At 59.3% G+C, this 18,405-nt stretch overlaps 1 protein-coding gene across 2 annotated transcripts; it reads right to left on the bottom strand.

The window, feature by feature from the left end:
* Positions 1-5,394: 5,394 nt before the first annotated feature.
* On the bottom strand, positions 5,395-11,427 carry LOC131813196 (ficolin-1-like). Of its 2 annotated transcripts, XM_059143473.1 has the most exons (9): positions 11,270-11,427; positions 9,877-9,990; positions 9,590-9,643; positions 9,060-9,095; positions 8,262-8,291; positions 7,747-7,874; positions 7,126-7,255; positions 6,399-6,533; positions 5,395-5,872 (listed from the first exon to the last, which is right to left on the bottom strand). In XM_059143473.1, the coding sequence occupies exons 1-9, from the start codon at positions 11,370-11,372 to the stop codon at positions 5,625-5,627; spliced, it is 978 nt and encodes a 325-aa protein (XP_058999456.1). In that variant the 5' UTR covers positions 11,373-11,427; the 3' UTR covers positions 5,395-5,624. The 2 variants fall into 2 exon arrangements, with proteins under 2 accessions (XP_058999456.1, XP_058999457.1); XM_059143474.1 differs by lacking the exon at positions 9,060-9,095.
* Between the last annotated feature and the right edge of the window lie 6,978 nt (positions 11,428-18,405).

Raw genomic sequence — 18,405 nt, 5'->3', positions numbered from 1 at the left:
TGATCTCTTGTTTGCTGGTTTTCCGGTGCGGGTCGGCCGGTGATGAACTCAGTCCGCTTGTTTCCTGCAAACATCTTAGTCTTGTCCCCCCTTCAAAGAGCCTGTTCCCTGGGGGTGGAATTCTCGGCCGGCAGTTTTTCTCAGCCCTGGGGAGGGCACGTCCAGTATTTCCAGACGCGGGTATTTCTTTTCTTTTTAAAGATTTTGTAGGTATTTATTTGAGAGCGAACAGGGAGCAGGGCATGTGAGAACCCACGTGAGAGGGAGGGGCAGAGGGAGAGGGAGAAGCAGGCTCCCCGCCGAGCAGGGAGCCTGATGCGGGGCTCCATTCCCGGGACTCCGGGATCACCAACCGGGCCGAAGGCAGCCGCTCCACCGACGGACCCCCCCCCCCCCCCCGCCCGGGTGCTCTGAGATGCCGTTGTTTCTGCACAGTTGTTAGGGTTTCTCCTCTGAAGGCACACGACCCTTTTCCTCCGGGTTTCTAAGGTTTCCCCTCTGCCCCTGTGCCTGTGCTGGGAGGGGTGCATGAGGCTTGCTGGGACTCCCTCCACCCCGCCTCCCGGCTCTCAGGTCTCCCTCGCAGGCGCGGGCAGTGGGCTCTGGGCGCCTCCCGTCTGTTTTCCGGGTCGTTGTCCCCAGCCCCAGCTTCAGTCCGGTGTTGTGGGCGAGCCCTCTCCGGCGCTGCTGCGGCCCCCGACGGCTCAGCCTCCTGCCTGCGCTGTGCCCGGCGGCGGCCCCCAGGAGGATGGGCTCTGTCCCAGCAACACCCCGCCCCGACGGTTCCTGTGCCCCCGTCCCCTGCACCCCCTGTCCCCGCCTCTGCCTCTGAAGAGAATCTCTGAACCTGGTCCCACGCCTGTTGTGAGTTCATAAGGTCCCTGTTTTCTCATCCATTCGTGGACTCCGGGGAGCACGTCCTCCGACCGTAGCTTCCCTCCCCCTGGGGCTCCCCCCGGTCACCTTGTTTCAGTGGTCACCCTGGATTCATTCGAGGGTAGACCTGTGACTTTGTAAGGAACGCGTCTATCCCACGGCTGTCCCTCATCTGTGACGTTTTCTCCAGAAATAAGTTCCGGGGTGAGCTTGCCAGTTCCAAGCATGAGGAGTTCTCTGTGGAAGTGACCCTGTATGGGAAACACGGAGGTCCCAGCACCGCATGTCACGCCACTGTGTGCTGACCAGGTCCCGACTCCGCGGGCTTAGTACTCCGATTTGCTTCTGCTTTGGCCTGCTCTGGCCTTGTGCTCCAAGGACTCATGGGCGCAAGGGGGACAGGGGGTCCATGGAGACGCCCGCCGGTGTGGCGCGTGGGTTTTCCGACGTGGCTTGTCATAGAGGCAGCAGGAAGCCATCCGCAGACACAGACTCTCTTGTCCACTGAGATCTCGGTCTTGTAGGTCTGGAATGAGCCCCTGACTCTGTATTTTTAAGACCCTCGCAGATGGTTCTGAGGGGCAGGCCAGCCTAGAACCCATCGCCCGCGGGTTTCAGGCAGGTCGGGGTACTGTTGGGTGATTGAGGGCAAGTGAACGGAGGCTCCACTCCCCGTGGCTCAGAACAGCCAAGCTTGTGCACAGGCGGATGCTGCAGGCACCGGGAACGCGGGCCTGAGCGGGAATGCGTCTCCGCCATCGCGCTCACGCGGCCCGGAGCCAGGAGCAGCAGAGCCGGGCCGGCCACCCGCAGATGCCGCTGCACCGCCCGGCCGACCGCCAGGCCTGAGCTCCTCAGACGTGAGACCCCCTCACTCAGGGGCGCAGGCCGCTGCCTCAGGGGCCTCCCCAGCCTGTCCGGCATGGTTCTGGGGGTTTTGTTTAGCTGGGATGTGCCCTCTGCCCTGGACTCTGACGTCCCGGCCCCGAGCCGGTGCCTTCTGGGGGTCCTGGATCAAGGACTGTGAACTTCCTGCGCTGCTCTCCGCTGGGCCCCTTCAGAGCTGAGCTCTGCAGCGAGGCAGGGCCAGTTCCACAAGCCGAGGAGCTCCGATGCCACCGACCACTGCCCCGTCACGCCGCACGGGCTGTCCGCGGGGGCGGTCGGGGCCTGGGCAGCCACCGGTCTTCCTCCTGCGTGAAAGCAGGAACCAGAGAGGTCGCATCTGTTTTCTGACCCCAGGACGGTATGGTTCACCGTTCAGCCCCGGTCTAAATGGAAAACGCCCCTCTCGTGATGGGGGGCTCATATTTGCTGCTTGGGGACAGATGGACTTTTCCAGATGGCTGCTGGTTCTCTGGGCTTCCTGACTGGGACTTCTGCCACGTCTCCAGTGGGCGGGTGGGGCTTTCGGGCTTCTGCGAGGCTCCGGGAAGCAGCTAATTGGCCGCCCCCTCCCCATGTGGCTCATCAGTCACGGGGACAATGACAACCCCACAGAGGAGCTCGAGGGCGGCTTGGGAAACAGGAAGGGGCCTGTGTCGCTCACGCTCAGGGCGGGTTTCAGGACCCGACTGCATATACCACGCCTGCCCTTCCCACGTCTGTCCGTCCATACGTTGGCCCCTCTAGGTCAAGCAGAGCGACCGCCAGCTGCTTAACCTTCCCATCTCGAGGCTGTAAGACAAGACAGACGTGTTTCCCGCCCAGGCCACGGTCCGACGTCCCCGGGGTGGGTGAGCACGGCTGCGAGGTGGGGACCAGCCCCTCCTGCTGTCCACCTTCTCCACGCGCGCCTCCTGACATGCTTCTCATGCTGCGTTTGCTTCTAACAGATGTGCACACGTCTGTGCCTCGGTTGTCGTGGAGATGCCTGCTTGGGGCTTCCAGGCTTGAGCACAAAGACCGTGATGAGCAAGGCAGGGCCACTTGTTCCTAACATGGTCCCCTGGTCTTTTCCTCGGGGGCTTTAACAAGATCCCATCTCTCACTGTTTGGGGTCTAGAAATGCCTGGCATTTTCCAGTTCTGCAAGACCTCAACTTCCCGGGCCATGCTTCCGGGATCCTGCGTGCGAACAGCTATGTTTCTCCACAGGTGGGCCTTTCCCTCAGGAGGCCTCTTCAGCAGCAGATGTTACACACGCACAACTGGGGTTCTGGTTCTCACGTCTTCCCTTGGAGCACGGAGCTGCCTTCCTGTTCCAGGAGGCAAGACATGGACAGGACCAGATCCAGACCACTCGCCCTCCCTGGTTCCTTTAAAGGGTGACACGCAGGACCTAAGGCACAGGTGTGACCTGACCAGTGCAGACGAGAGTATGGTGTCTCCTCCTCAATTCTAGACATTGTGCCTTCATTAATACAGCCTAAAACATCATGTCCTTCTGATGAACAGTGTCCTGATTCCCCCTGACCCGCCTGAGCCTAAAATGCACCAGATGACCCCATCCAAGACCTTCTCTTATAAAATGCTCTAAGGTTTGGAAGTCTTAGAAGAACTTGTGAACCTAGGCAAAGGGGAAGGGGGTTCAGAGCAAGCAGGCTTGGCAGGCTGGGGCAAGACCCCACAACTGGTTTGGGGCCCATCACAACCCCCAGAGGTCAGCTTTATTCAGGAAGGGGGGGATGTTCCTCAGGCCAGGAGAGAAGTAGAGAGGAAGAAGACTTTTTCTCTGGTAGATTCTGAGGCACCGAACAGCCTGGCTTCTGCTCAGCACCTCAGAGCCCACCAGGCAAGTGTGGGCAGCCATGATGCAGACAGATGTGGCAGAGGCCTCTGACCCCGGACCGCCCACGGCAGACCCCCCGACACCCTCAGTGGCAAGGGCACGGGGAAGGCCCGGGTGGGTGGGCAGGGGCTGCCCGGCTTACAACAGCGACCGAGAAGCCAAGGGGCTCCTCCCCCCAGGTGTGATGGCAGAAGGGAAGCTGAGTCCAGAGCCAGGTGCGACTGCCAGGCCGGGCTAGGAGGCTCCGAGGAGCTGGGAGGGGGGCTCGGAGGAGGCGGGCGATGCCCAGAGCCGCCACCACGGTCACTGACACTGCGTCTATCACGGACCCCAAGCTTCGCACCCACTGTCATTACTCCAGAGTCCGCAAAGCCATCGCGTTCCCCCCGTCCCAGGAGAAGAACGCAGAGAGGTCAAGCGAAGGCCGAGGTCACACCGCCCGCAGAGCCCAGGCAGATGCAGAGCCAGGCACAGCCCCAGTGAAACAAACAGTTGCTTCTTCTGGATGGAGGCAGCTCCGCTCTGGGACCCTGACCTTGGGGGTCCCAAAGCCCAGCGGTCGCAGACAGCACTGGGAGGCCAGTGTGGGCTTCCGAGCACGGGTGGACGGCTGGCCAGGGCAGGGACATGCCTTGCGCCATAATGACACGGCCCTGGAGAGGTGAAGTGTTTTCTCCAGGTTTAATTGTTTCTTTGAGATCCTGGCTTCCTGAAGGAAGGTCATTCCTAGGGGGACCCCATTAACAGGGCTGCAAGGTCAGGGCACGTGTGACCCTAGGCTCCAAAGGCTGCCGAGCACAGGGGGACACAGTCCTCACTGCCCAGCACTGGGTTGGGCCGTGGACCTTCCTCCCCTGGTTTGGGGCTGAGGATGGGGTCCCGCATGGGCTCCCCCCAGAATAGAGGCGGGTCCGGGAGCTCGAGGCCAGAGCAGTGGTTCCAGATCCTCGGGACACAGCTCCCTCCAGGAACGGAGAGAAAACCACGCACGTGTTCCAGAAGGATCTAGACACGCCACACACACCGTCTGCTAGAAGCTCTGTGTGGCTCGTAGACCAGGAAAGCACCCAGGAGAGACCCTGGGGAGCAAGGAAGGTGGGACCCCTTGAGCCCTCCCAGATTCTCTGCAAGTAGACCACAAAGTCGGCCGGTCACCGGGGGTCAGGGGGACGTGAACGGCACACCGGGCCATTGCCAGCCATTGTGGGGACCCGCTGACCAGGCTGAGGATGGGGTCCCCTGAGGGCACATGGGTGGCGGGGGCAGAGAGGGCTGACTAGGCTGCTCGGCAGACACAGACTCCCGGGCTAATGCCCCTTTCGTCTCTCCTGGCCTGCTGGCTTAGAGGCGGGGGTCTGTCCATGCCCCGGTGCCTGCTGGCCAGGTGTGGGGACGCCTGACGCTGGACCCTCAGACCGTGCGCCCCTCCCCCGGGCCCCTCAGAGCAGCCACACGTGCTGCCTTATGCCCCCTCGGTCTTGTTCCTGCCCAGGGACCCGCAGGCCTATGGTCAGCCATGGTCGATGTCTGAGACTGTCCCGAGTGCCTCCCACGGGAGTCTGGGAAGGGGTGGGGACGCTGAGTAGGGGAGCTGGGGCCAGGGCTGGGCCTGGGGACCATAGACCGTGGACACCAGCACACAGAGGCAAAGGGCACGGCCATGGGTCCTGTGCTCCAATTCCTGACCCGAGGGTCCCAGAAACTCCCTCAGTGTCCACGGTGGGGCGCGAACCCAAGCACAGAGGGAGCGTGACCCGTGGTCAGGGAAAGGCAGGTGACGCCCACGTGTGCCAAGCGAGGAATCAAATGTCTTTATTGAGAAAACGTGTGACTGCCGAGATCAGGGTTCCCTGTTCTCACCGGCTTGGAAGGGAGAAGGGGCGTTCGTGTGGGTGAAAGGCACAAAGCAGACGGGGTCGCTGGAGGGACCAGGCTGAGGACCCCAAGCCAGAGCTCCCTGCGCCGAGAGGGTCCAGACCGCCCTCCCTGCGGCCACGGTGTGCGTGGACGGCCCCGTGCTACACGGGCCTCACCATCATCACTGACACCTTGTAGCTGTAGTTGTAGCCTTTCCCCGACTTCCAGTTAATGCCATTTGCAAAGGTCTCATGGGAGCCTGGGAGGTAGAGACCATTGAGATTCGCCAGGTGACATTTATCGTACCACCAGGCCCCCTGGTAGCGCTCAGCACAGCTTTCTGGACTTGAGTCATTGTCCTGGTCCTTGGTGGAGAAGGGGTGGTTGTTGTGGTATGTCAGGGAATCACCTGTGTGGAGGGAGAGTGGGCCCTTTTATTTGGATCCTAGTTGGAGGCAGAACTGCAGTGACCAGGAGTTCAGGTCGTGCACTGCACAACTCTAGAGGATGCCTGTGAACACTTGCTCTCTGGTACAGTGACCTTGATCTTCTGGAATCCCTTCTGTCCCTCCCAGCTGGCAGGCACCCTGTCTTGGACGGAGGCCATTGCTGGCCCTGGGCTCCTAGGTTGCTCAGCCGAGAGCACCAGGCACCGTGAATCAGGAACCCGGAATCCACAGAGATGGGTTCCGTTATCACCCTGTCCCTGTTTGTGCCAATAGTGGCAGTAAGAAGAAGAGCCCCTTTCCTGCACTTTCTACTAAATGGGTCCCATTGACCTGGAGGGACCATGAGGTGTGGGTCACATTTCTTCATGTACGGAGGGAGATCCCCGTCTGGCGGCCGCCTCCACTCACCCTGAGGAAGAGGCAGAGGTGGACGGGAAGCAGGTCCCTCTGCACCAGCCAGGCCCCCGGCCCAGGCCGGACACTCACCCGCACTGCCCCCGGCGAAGGCGCCCAGGAGAAGCCTGTACTTCTCGGCCTCGCCCGCCATCCGGAACGAGTTGTACTTGGCAAACTGGCGGTTGCCCTCGAAGTCCACGAGGTCTACCCGGAGCTCGCTGGTTCCTGGAGCAGAAAGGCTGTGAGGTGCCAGCAGAGGGACCCTCAACCAGGGCTGGCAGGTGGGGATTTAGGGGCGGGTGGAGGGGCTGTGTGGACCCGGCATCCAGGGTTGGCACAGTCACGGACAACGTCCATGGATGTAGGACGGGCCGTGGAAACCCCTTGCCAAGGGTCCTTCTGCCCCGACATTCCCCCTCATGCTCCCGCGCCAGGGCACGACACTACATCCGTCAACAGTGCGCCTTCTCCCCGCGGGTTGGGACATCACTCCCAGCCCCGTGCGGGACCCGCGCGCGCGTTCCTGCGGGGGGAAGGCCGTGCGCTCCCTGGGCCCGGTGTGTCGGGAAAGGTGGGGTCATGGCTGGATGCGGAGCCCACCCCCGAGGCCTCTGGTCCCTCTGTCTCGGGATCTAAGAGGCTGGTGGCCCCACGCTTGCCGGAGTCCCTCACCTCGGTCCTAACGTGCTCCCACCGGGTGTGGGAGCTGAAGGCCCGGCTCCCACGCATGGGAGGGCCCGGAACAGAGCCAGCCCGCGGGCGGAGGAGGGCGGCGTCCTCGGCTCGGGGTGGGGGCCGGAGCAGGTCGGGGACCTACCCTGGGTGGTCAGGGCGTGGATGTTGTCGTTCCCCAGCCAGAACTCCCCCAGCTGACTGCCGAAGCCCCGCTTGTATGCGGCCCAGTCGCGATAGAAATCCACGGAGCCGTCGCTCCTTCGCTGGAACACCTGCGGACGGCGGGAGGGCTCGGGCCGGGGCCTGCGGGGGTCTGCGGCTCAGGGGTCCGCGGCTCAGGGGCCCACCTATGGGGGGAGGCCTTGGGGCTCAGGGGTCATCCCGGCCGAGCCCCTGGCATGGCTGTGCGGCCTCATGTCCGGCCCCAGGGGTGGGCAGAGCCCACGGCCGAGGGAGGGGAAGCAGGAGGACGAGAGAGGGTGGGCGACAAGCCCAAGGCCGCACAGCTGGAGGTTTGGGCTCCCTGCGGGCCTCGCCCCAACGTTGCAGTCCCTCCCGCAGCATTTATGCCCCACCAAGGTGTGGGGTTCGCCCCAGCCTGGGCCAGGGGGACGGGACAGCCTCACGGGGGCATCCGGAGCTTTTGACAACGTTCACACGATAGTGTCCTCCCTGCGAGCGGACGAGCTGCTCTGTGGGATCCCCAGGCAGAGCCCGCTGTCCCCACGCACCACTGGGCGGTCCCCTGGCCGCCGACACTCACGGTCCATCCCCCGCCGTCCGTGTCCATGTCGCACAGCACGCTCAGCGGCCGGCAGCCGGGCAGGTAGACGGTGAACCAGCCGGTCAGAGAGTGCCCTCTCGTGAGCAGGTCCTTGCAGGTCCGAGGTGCTGGGGACAGACCCGGAAGCTGATGTCAGGCAGGGCGCCCTGGGCGGGGTGCGGTGGGGAGTGGCGGTGTCTGGATGGATTGGGGGGGGGAGGTGTCCCTGGGCTTGAACAGACTCCAAGGCCCGGGCCCCCAGCCGTGACGGCCAAGCCCAGTCTAACTGGCCATCCCTCCCAGGGCCGCCCCACCTGAGTCCTCGGACCCCTGGTCTTCAGGGGACATCAGGGTTTCCTGAGAACATGGCCAGGTGCCGGCTGCCCATTGCTGAGTAGCCGCGGGAGGGAAATGAGTCTAAGAGTGGGTGGTCCTTGGATTCTGGAGCCCGGCTGAGCGTGGGGCTGGCCTCTGGCGAGCGGGAAGCGGGGGGAGGTCGGTGCGTGGTCAGTCACCTGTGTCACAGGACTGAGGCCCAGGCTCTCCTGTTCGTGGGGACAGGACACACACATCACAGGCTAGCAATGGGCGCCTCCGTCCCCTTCAGCCACAGGTGCTCCCTGGCCGGCACACAGCATGGACATAGGGTCAGGATCTGTCCAGGGCAGATTGCCCAGTCCCAGGGATGGGCTCTGGGAATGCCCGTCCCGGGAGCCGGTCTGCTGGGTTCCTGTGTCCATCCTGGGCTGGGCCCGTGGGGCGGCACCGTCACTCGGGGTCCCACCATGCACCCCGTGCGGGCCATCCCCCCAGGGCCCCAGGTCCTCAGTGGCGCGGGAATGGACTCGTCTGGGTCTCTCTGGTCTGTGTCAGCTCCCCGCACTGTCCCCTTGATCCTCTGCTGGGGGAGACCTGGGGGGCGTCGGACATTCGGCTCTGTGCCCCAATCCTGCCCTCTTTACTTGTGCGTGGAGCACGGGACTGGGTTTCGAGTTTGTGAGTTGCCTTTTCTGCCTCTTACAATCTGTCTGATAAAGAAACGCGAATGAACGGGCAACGGAAGGCCAGTGTCCACATCAGCAGGGACGCGGTCTTGTCATCCCTTGGGTCCCCGTGCGCAGACGCCGGGCTCTGCACCCTCACCGACCGCCCAGCGAGCCCAGCCCTGACCCAGACCTGCGCGCCTCCCAGGCATGTCCCTGACGGAAGAGGGACTCGGGTCTGAGACCCTCCCCCAGCAGATGCTGCCAGGCTGACTGCGGCCTCGGGGACCCCCACGTGGACGAAGCCCCAGGACTGCGAGCCCGACTCACCTTTCTCCTCGCACACTCCTGTGTCCCCTCGGTCGCCTGGAGCAGAGACAGGAGGAAGGGACCCCCGACACGGGGGCTGTGGTCAGGGAGAGGCCGCCTGAGCGCTCAGACACCCCCATCTGCTCTGCCCTCAGGGGTCCGTGGGGGCCGAGCCCCAGGCCGCCTGCTCTGGGCAGGGCACCCTCATTGCTCTGCTGGCTTTCCAAGGGTTCCAACGCCAGGGTCTCCGAACAGCGGAGGATCCCCGAGGCCTGGGATCCTGGCCCGGGAAGGAGAGGTCCCTGAGGCCCACCTTCCCTGGGTCAGGACTCTGGTCACGCGCTCACCTGAGGCTCCTCAGAAATTCGACCCGAGCCGCGCTGTCCCTCTGTCCGCCTCCGTGTCCCTCCCCTGTCTCTCTCTCTCCTCCCTGTGTCCCCATGTCCCCATGTCCCCGTCTCCCTGTCCCTCTGTCTGTGCTCCTCTCTCCTTTCTCCGTGGACGGACCCCGGGGTCCCGCGAGGGGCCGTGGCCCTTCATCCCGTTGTTACCTTTGGGTCCCGGTGGTCCTGCCTTGCCGGGGACTCCAGGGGACCCGGGTGCGCCTGCAAATTCCAGGACACGGGCCTCATGGGCAAAGGTGCAGCCGCCACAGTCCCATGTGAGCAATCTGTTCCGAGTCCTAAGGCCCGCCCGGCGCCACTTGTCCACAGAACCGCTGCCCCCGGGGTGGACGGAGCAGTCACGGCCACTAGGGAGCCGAGCGCCTAGCCCAGCCCCGGGTCTCGCTGAAGACGAGCGGGCACTTGGTCACCCCGCCCCGGCCCGGGGCCCGTACCTCTCGCTCCATTGACGCCTGCGTCTCCTTTGGGCCCTGCGGCCCCGGGCAGCCCCGGGCAGCCCCGGAGGATGCTGAGCTTGTCGGAGCCCTCCAGCCCCACCACCTTCACCTCTGCAGGGAAACACGGAGTGACGGTCAGTGCCTTCCCCTGCGCCTGGTGGCCCAGCAGGTCTCGCACACTGGCCGCCCGCTCCGAGACTCCTGCCCGTGTGCTGACCTCGGGCCCGGGCAGACCGCCGGGGAACCCCGCAGGGTCAGCCTGGAGCCGGGTTTCTCGCGTCTGGGGTAGACTTGCCCTGTCCCCCTCTGCCCTGCTGTGTGTGCGGGTCTGGCCGGAGGAGAGGGCCTGCGAGTCCTCCCTGCCGAGGCAACCCGGCTCCTCGGTGCTGTGTGTCCCCGGACAAGTCACTCAACCCCTCTGGGCTTCTGTCCTCTGGGCCCCGGGAGCACCGGACGAGGACTGCGGGGGAGCGAGCGTCAGATGGTGCCCCTGTTCAGAATCTGAGCAGGGTCCACGGCGTTTGGAAAGAGCTTCCCGCCCACGGGGGACTCTCAGGCGACGCGAACAATGAGTATGAGAAGGAACTTGGGGAATTGGGGTCACCGTGGGAAATTCACCCCGACCTCAGGCCTGAGCTCACAGAAGTCTGAGGCAGAAGGGGTCCCTGGGGGTGCCCTGGAGAGGGCCGTACCGGTTCCCAGGATGCAGAGCCGGGCCACAGAGCTCGGATCAGAGGGTCATTTACTTGGTGGAGTTGAATCGTGTGGGTGACGAATCTCAGAGAGGCCTCCACTAGTCCTGTGGGTGCCATGGGGGGCACGGGCACCACAGGCTCCTGCGGAGGACACAGCAGCTGCCCCCACCTGGGGTGTCTCCCTTCTGTCCTTTTGGAGTCTCCTGTGCCACAGGCTTAGAGGTGCCTTTGTGCCTCCTCCATCAGTCTGCTCTCCAAGGGGGGAGGCTGCTCTCCTGCACACAGGGCCTGACCCACCTGCTTAGGATTTGGAGCAAGACCCCACTCCCCTTTCCACTGAATCTGCTGAACCAGACCTTCTGTGGTGAGGGCTTGCAGACTAATGTGAGATCCCCTGGCTTTGAGAACTGGAGAGAGCAATCTGGAAGGCCCGTGGGCAGACAAAGAATGTAAATGGCATTTTCTTCCTCCTTGGAGACAGAGTGGACACCTAGAAGTGAGGCTTCCAGGGTCTTGTCCCAGACCCACGAGTGAGGCCGGCATCACAGCTTGCTCCCACCCTCCCAACAGTAGCCCTGGCAGGTGTCCTCATCTGAGGACCATGAGGAGAGTTGGGAAGATGCCTGTGGAGGGTTTAACTGGGGACCCTCTACGTGGCTAGCGAGATCTAGTTACCAGCTTCAGGTTGGGCTCACCTGGACAGGTGTCTGCAGCCTGGGTGGCCAGGGTCTTGATGCAGAGGAGCAGAAGGAGGCAACCAGCAGGCCTCAGGGGCCTGGCGACTCTGCTTGGCTCCATGTCCTCTGGTGTCCCATGCCGAAGAGGCTTCCAGCTCTTATAGGCCACTGAAGCTGGCCCCAGCCTGGGCCAGCAATTTCTCAACTCCCAGTGGGACGCCCACTTCCTATAGGGTCTTCGGTTGAACCCACAGGAAGTATCAGGTGATGGCCAAGGGTGTTTTCTTCCATTTGGGCCTCACCAGCTTTCTGCTAAATCAGGTTCACTTCCCCTAGCAAGGGCATCCTGTTCCCCATTAACGGAGCTCCCAGAACCCCTCTGCTGGAAAGGGTCTGCTGTGTGTGTGGCTAAGGAAAGCCCAGACCCCAAACACCCTTCCCAGAACCGAGCTATACCCAAACAATACTCTGTGGCCTTGACTGAGGTATGAGGAAGAGCTGACTAAAGATATCTCCCTCCCTCATCTGATTTCCAGAATATTCAGGGTCTGCGTGAGTCCCTGGGCACTCAACATGAAAGAGGAGAAAAAGAAATCTGAGTTCTTCCTCTGTGCCAAGTGCCACTTACAGAGTCCCATTAGGTGGCTAATATCGTTTGAATTTCACAGGTGGAGCAATTGAAGTCACAGAACCAAGAAGAGCCAGACCTTTGTGTCAAGTTCATAGAATGCACCAAGGATCCCTGGGGCTGTTTGTTACATCCGGAAGCATGGAGAGGTCTTTCCCCCAAACCCCTGAGGCCTTATTCCATATCTCATGCTATGAATCCTGCTCAGCCTGAACTCGCTCTGGGCATTCAGGGAAGAGGTTCCGGAGAGGTTCCGGAGAGGTGTAGACATGGCCACTAGTGACAGCGGCATGGTATCAAGAGAGAAGAGCAGAGGGTGGAACTCTGAGATTTCCCTGGGCCAGGGTGTGTGGGCCGTGGTCCAACCATAGAAGTGGGGGTGGCCGGAGAAGAGGTTTCATGAAAGGAGTGGGTTGTCAAGGGGCATCTAGGACCTTGTGCCCATCTCTGTGTGTACTGCAAAGACACTAAGCTTTGCGGCGGCCTCGGTCTATTAGGACAGAGGAGGGGCACCCCGGTGGCTCAGTGGGTTGGGCCTCTCCCTTCAGCTCGGGTCATGATCTCAGGGTCACAGGATCAAGCCCCGCATCAGGCTCTCTGCTCAGCGGGGAGCCACCTACTCCTTCCTTCTCTCCCTGCCTCTCTGTCTACTTATGATCTCTCTCTCTCTCTCCATCAGATACAAAAATAAAATCTTTTAAAAAATGTTTAAAAGACAGAGGAACATGTGGGTTGCATGTTCAGCCTCCTGAGGCGCCGTTCAGCCTCCCTGAGCTACTGGAACAGGCAGCCTCTCTCTGCAAGCACAGGTCTAGACTTCAGTGATGTAACCTGGTCTGGTGGAGAGAAGTCAGTTCAGGAATGCTCTCCTGGCATGAGTCAGGATAGGGAGAGAGGCAGCGGGTCTATGTCCCTCAGACCCCAACTGCTGGCAGCCCCCAGACACCAGGGTTCTTCCTCTTTGCATTGCTGATAGGATTATTTTAGGCAAGATGTCAACAATACATTCAGACATCGAGTTCTTATTCTTAACGGTAGGTGGGCCAAAGAATCAGAAAGGATGTAAGCTTCTGTCAAGTACAAATACCTTAAATTTGGACGGATAAAAGGCATTTGACTTTTGGAAATGGCATTCTGGTAGTTGGGGCCATCTACCCAACTAAGGGCAAACAAGCAAAATGTTAAAAAGTTTTGCTTGAAGGCACAACCAAATTAACCACACAGGAAAAGGTTATCTTGCCTAACTCTTGGGAGCAACAGAAGTCTATAGAGGGGGAAATGAAACTCAGAGCCTCTTTCTGCCTATCCCTAAAAGACGGCTGTGAGGCTGCTCAGTGACCTTGCCAATTTTGCTGTGATAAAGGTCAAAGTGTGGGGTCGAGGGAGTGAACCAGGGGTTGGGATCCAGAGGGCCGCTCTCCGCTCGTGAGGTTGGAATCATCCATGACCAGCCTTTGCAGGGACCAAAACATGTTGGTGTGTTGCAGGACAAAGTCTCAACTCCTGAATTCTTGTAAGGCCTTATGAGGTTGTTAGTGCCCTCAGGCTTCCAGCCGAAACCAACAAAAAATATCCTCTGATGGAGAATAACTTCATCCCAGGACCTAAATGATTTCAGCAAATATATATATTGTTTCAAATTAACTGTTAAACACAATACAAGATTTCCAGATTCATGAGGATGAAAGGCAACATGTAGAAGAACAAGTCAAACCAACAAATGATAGAAACAGATCCCCAGATGCTGCAGATACAGAAATGACAACGTAATTAATGGTGAAAACTGAAAACCCCAGCAGAGACTGAAGACAAGTAAGGGTGCTTATAATCTCCACTTCTGGTCAGTATTATACTGGATTGTACTGTCAGTGCAAGGCAGAAAAAATAAAATATAAAAAGATTGGAAAGGCAGACATGAAGCTGCTATTATTTTCAGAAGATACGTTTAATAAGTGAAAAATCTGAGGATCTAAAATCAAAATTTTAGAATGAATAGGTTTAGCAAGATTAAGTTATAATTCTAAAAATTATCACAAAGTAGTACAGGATGACATTTAAAAAATTTGCTATAATAGGGCACCTGGGTGGCTCAGTGGGTTAAGCCGCTGCCTTTGGCTCAGGTCATGATCTCAGGGTCCTTGGATCGAGTCCCGCACCAGGCTCTCTGCTCAGCGGGGAGCCTGCTTCCCTCTCTCTCTCTCTCTGCCTGCCTCTCTGCCTACTTGTGATCTCTCTCTGTCAAATAAATAAATAAAATCTTTAAAAAAAATTTGCTATAGGGGTGCTTTGGTGGCTCAGTGGGTTAAAGCCTCTGCCTTTGGCTCAGGTCGTGATCCCAGGTCCTGGGATCGAGCCCCACATCGGGCTCTTTGCTCAGCAGGGAGCCTGCTTCCTCCTCTCTCTCTCTGCCTGCCTCTCTGCCTAAACTTGCCTACTACTGTCTGTCAAATAAAAAAAAAAAAATTAAAAATATTTGCTATAATAACCAGACCCAAGTTAAATAAACAAAGAATTCTAACAAAATATGTGTGAATCCTCTGTGTCGAAAGCTATCAAATATGAACTGAGAGACACCATAGAAGATCAAAATAATGGGAAGAATATTTTATGTTCTTGGATTAGAACACTCAGTATTATAAAGATATTAGTTTCCTCCTGACTGATCTACAGAGTCACTGCACTGTCACTCAAGTGCCCATTTTATTGTGAAATAAAATGAAAAGGTGAATTTAAAATTTGTGTAAAAGGCAAAGGGCCAATAACTAAGTTGTTCTTGAGCAGAAACAAAGAAGTATGGCTCGTCCTACCTGGTACCGCGATCATCATAAAGATTCGCTATTTGAGAAGGTGATAGTAGCTCCAGGACACAGAATAAACCGACAGAAGGGAATATAGTCTTGAAACAAGCTCGGACATTCTTTGACCCCCGGTTTACGTTTGTGGTGCCCTACAGAACACTGGGAAGGAAGAAGGCTTCCATAAATGGTGGAAACTGCTAACTGTTCATACAGGAAAAACACAAAATCCCCGCTGGCCCTTGTACAAACATAATTCATGTTGAAAGAATGCCAGACCACTGTGGAGCGGGAGACAATTGTAGTTGTAGACCGCATTGTTAGGTCTCAAATAAGCTTGGTGGCATCTTACACAGGACAGGAAAGCTCCAAATGTAAAGGAGAAGTCTAAAAAGTGAGATCGACATTAAGAACTCTTGTTTCTTAAGATCCGTCACCTGGGAGCAAAAACATAAGCACAGGAGGGGAGAGGTATCTGCAGCACAAGGAAGTGACCAAGGGCTTGTATTCAGAAGAACTAAGGACCTCCCTGTAAATCAGCAATGATGTTGGAAGTGGGAAAGAGCCTTGCACGCACACTCCCGGGAGAGGAGACTTAAATGGCTGATGGGACGATGGGGACGCCTTTCCGCTTTGTCAGCAGAAAGATGCAATTCAAGCCACATGAGGTCTATTCATGTACACACACCAAAGGGCAGAACTTTCTCGGCAAGGAGGGCGGTGCCATCTTGGTGAGGCTGCTCCAGCAGGAGGGGAGCCGTCCTCCAGCCCCGCTCAGTGTGGGTCACCGTATGGCCACTTTGGAAATCAGCATTGCTCCCTACAGTGGCACACATGTTCCTGCTCTGCGACGAGCTCTCGGGAACCCAGTCTCCCTCCAGAGAAGTGTGTGCCCAGGCATAGGGGACACCTGCAGAAGAATGTCAGGCTCCAGACTTCAGACAACCAGAACGTCTGTCTGGGGCAGGACGGACCTGTCCCCCGAGGTGCGGTCCACCGGGAGATAACGTGAAGAAATCCCGCTTCTTGCAAAAATGTTGAAATTCACAAGCATGCACTGGGTATAAAGGAGAGAGCGTTGTGTGACAGTGTTGCTGTATCAGGCTCCGGAAAAGGCAGCTCCCCAAAAGTGCCCGTGTGTCAGCTTTTCTCCTGCCTCACTCGTCTGGCTGGTGCTCTTGGTACTGAATGTGAATCCTGCCTTGGTTCTTTGAGTGACCAGGAGGATGACCGGCTGGAGGAGGGGGTCACTGGACAGAGGGAGTGCCTGTCTCCTGGGCTTGCAGGACAGGGGCCACCACCCCTCCATCCCTGGGGCACCGACTCCATCCACTGGGCAGACAGAAGTGTTCGCCTTATAAAATCCAATGGCTTATTGCTCAACAAAGTGCTGTCGTAATAACACCAGGACTTAGGACGCCCAGCAGCCTGGGGCCCCAACACCCCGTGATTACCACCAGGGCAGCCACCCAGGGTCTGGCCCACTTCCTCCTGGAGCTGACCGCTCGGGGCCCGGCAGAAGCAAGCCGGCCGAGCACAACTTGTCTCCAGGACCTGGAGACATCTCTATAGCTTGTTCACGCTGTGCGGTGGGCCAGCCATCCCCTGCTCGCGTGTGGACGCACCATCAGAGGATCCAGAGGCCCTCCAGGCCTGCCCCTGGGGCCCGGGGAGCAGGAGCCACATTTGGATGCCGGCACACAGGGGCATCAGCAGCCCGTTCCCCTGCACCTCACCCCACCTCCCAGCTCCAAGGAGCCGCCCTCCCCGGCCTGGCCGCTGGGATCGGGTCCAGCCTCAGCTTCCCCTCTGCTGGGAGGACGAGGAGCCCCTTGGCTTCCCGGTCACTGTTGTAAGCTTCGGCAGCCCCGGCCCACCCACTCGAGGCTTCCCCATGCCCCTGCCCCCTGGCTGCTGGGCTGGTCATGGCTGTTCTGCTGGGGCATGGGGAGCTCTACTGTGGGCGCCCCAGGATCAGAGGGCAGCAGCCCAAGTGGCCAGGGCTCTGGCAAAGGCTCTGTGGGCACCCAGTATGAACAGGTCCACAAAGGCCCTGGGGACACAGTGTCCACGATATGTGACACTTTCAAGGGCCCACAGTCATTTTTAAATTTCTTATAAAATCAGAAGAAAATGAACAAGATTTGCCCCAGAGTATATTTGTCTTTGAGCCTCCACAGTATGAGATAGGACTTCCAGTATTTTCTATGGAAGAAGGGGCCCATAAAGGCAGAAGTGCTCAGGCCCCAACGGGGAGGTCCCCCTAGGGACCCTGCTGGGTGGGGCTGGCTCCGCCGGCTGCCGGCTGTCAGGAGGAAGCCCTCTTTCCGCACAAGTGCTGCAGTTGCCCTGACTTCTTGGCCAGCCCTCGAGATCTCAACCAGCCCGTGCCCATTCCTCCCCTGCACAAGCCCCTCCAGGGATCTGCGAGCTCGCTGGGCGCCAGTGGCCTGGAAAGCAGTGCCCAGAGAGGACTGAGCTGGCCATCTTGGCCCACGGCAAGCTCAGTGTGTGACCTCCCGCACGGTCCCTGTCCCTGGACCAACAAAGGTGGTGGCCGGCAGGAACGGTCCTGCTGCACAGAGGGGAGTCCCCTTGGCTTCACATCCATCAAGGAAGGGCTTAAAGACACTGCCGAGAGGTCCTGGCGGAAGGCCGTACCTCCCGAGGACGGTCCCTGGCGTGGAGAAGGAAGAGCAGATGGGAAGCCTGGGAGGGAGCATGGCCAAGTGGTGTCAGCCTGTGGGAGCCGCCCCTGGTCCAGGGGCAGAGCAGGACTCCTGTGGCCTGCGGGTGGGGACACTGACCTGAGCCACCTGCACCCAGAGGAGCAGGGACGGGGCCATCACAGCCACGGCCCGCATCCCTGAGGGCGGCAGGGACCTTGTCTTCTTCATCCAAAGGCCTCCGGGGGGAATGAGGTTGCAGCCACGCCTGTGCTCCCACCCCCAGGGGCAGCTTCGACGTGGACAGGACGCCCCCCCCACACTGGTTTCTCACCTTCCTCCGCTCCCCCTCGTCTCCCCAGTGGGGTGAATTCTGTCTCCAGGAGGGATCACCCAGCAAAGGAGGGCAGCCCAGAGGGAAGGCCAAGCCTCTTTTGGGATCTCCAGGAAAGAATGGGGCCACCTGTTCTCCCAAAACCCCCCTAGCAGGTGTGCTCGGGGTAAGGAGGGGGGTTCCAGGACGGTCAGGGGCTTTGTAAACGCCAGCACAGGGCAGTGAGGTGGGCAGGTGGTCCCTGAAAGCCCCCAGGGGCTGGGGCCGGTTGATCTCCAGACGCCCTCTTGCCCTCAACCTCTTTCTGTCCTGAGACCCCACACCGCAGCCCCCTCCATGCTGTAATGTGTTCAGCGGATTTTTTTTTTTTTTAAATTTTAACCATGTTCTTGCAAAGTGCATTTTTGTGCATGTATTTTTATCTTACTTAGGTCAATGGCATTCACTGTGTCTCATTCTGAATTCTGCTTTCGGCACTGAGCTCCGTGTGTGTGTGTGTGTGTGTGTGCGCGCGCGCGCGCGCGTGACCCTTAGGGACATCCGTCTTGATACACATCCATGCTTTGTCCTCAACTGCCAAGTCACACTCAGAGGCGTCCTGGTCATCTCTGACTTGTGGGTGTTCCCAGTGACGGTGCGGTGTGGACTTGACCCCCCCCAGCACGGGGCTGCACGCAGGCTCCTGGGGGTCTGTGAGCATCTCCCCAGGGTCCCACCAGAGTGGGGGCTTG

This window comes from Mustela lutreola, chromosome 12 (assembly GCF_030435805.1).
Source record: "Mustela lutreola isolate mMusLut2 chromosome 12, mMusLut2.pri, whole genome shotgun sequence".
Classification (NCBI taxonomy): domain Eukaryota; kingdom Metazoa; phylum Chordata; class Mammalia; order Carnivora; family Mustelidae; genus Mustela; species Mustela lutreola.
Note: the sequence above shows the minus strand (reverse complement) of the source record. Positions and strands in the feature narration are given on the sequence as shown.

Bases quoted from the DNA above. Each gene is read 5' to 3' on its own strand.
- LOC131813196 (XM_059143473.1), bottom strand. From the start codon at position 11,372: ATGGAGCCAAGCAGAGTCGCCAGGCCCCTGAGGCCTGCTGGTTGCCTC. The intron at 9,096-9,589 runs GTAACAACGGGA...TCTCTGCTCCAG, and splicing joins AGGACCACCGGGACCCAAAG to GCGACCGAGGGGACACAGGA. The intron at 7,875-8,261 runs GTGACTGACCAC...GTCTGTCCCCAG, and splicing joins GCCTCAGTCCTGTGACACAG to CACCTCGGACCTGCAAGGAC.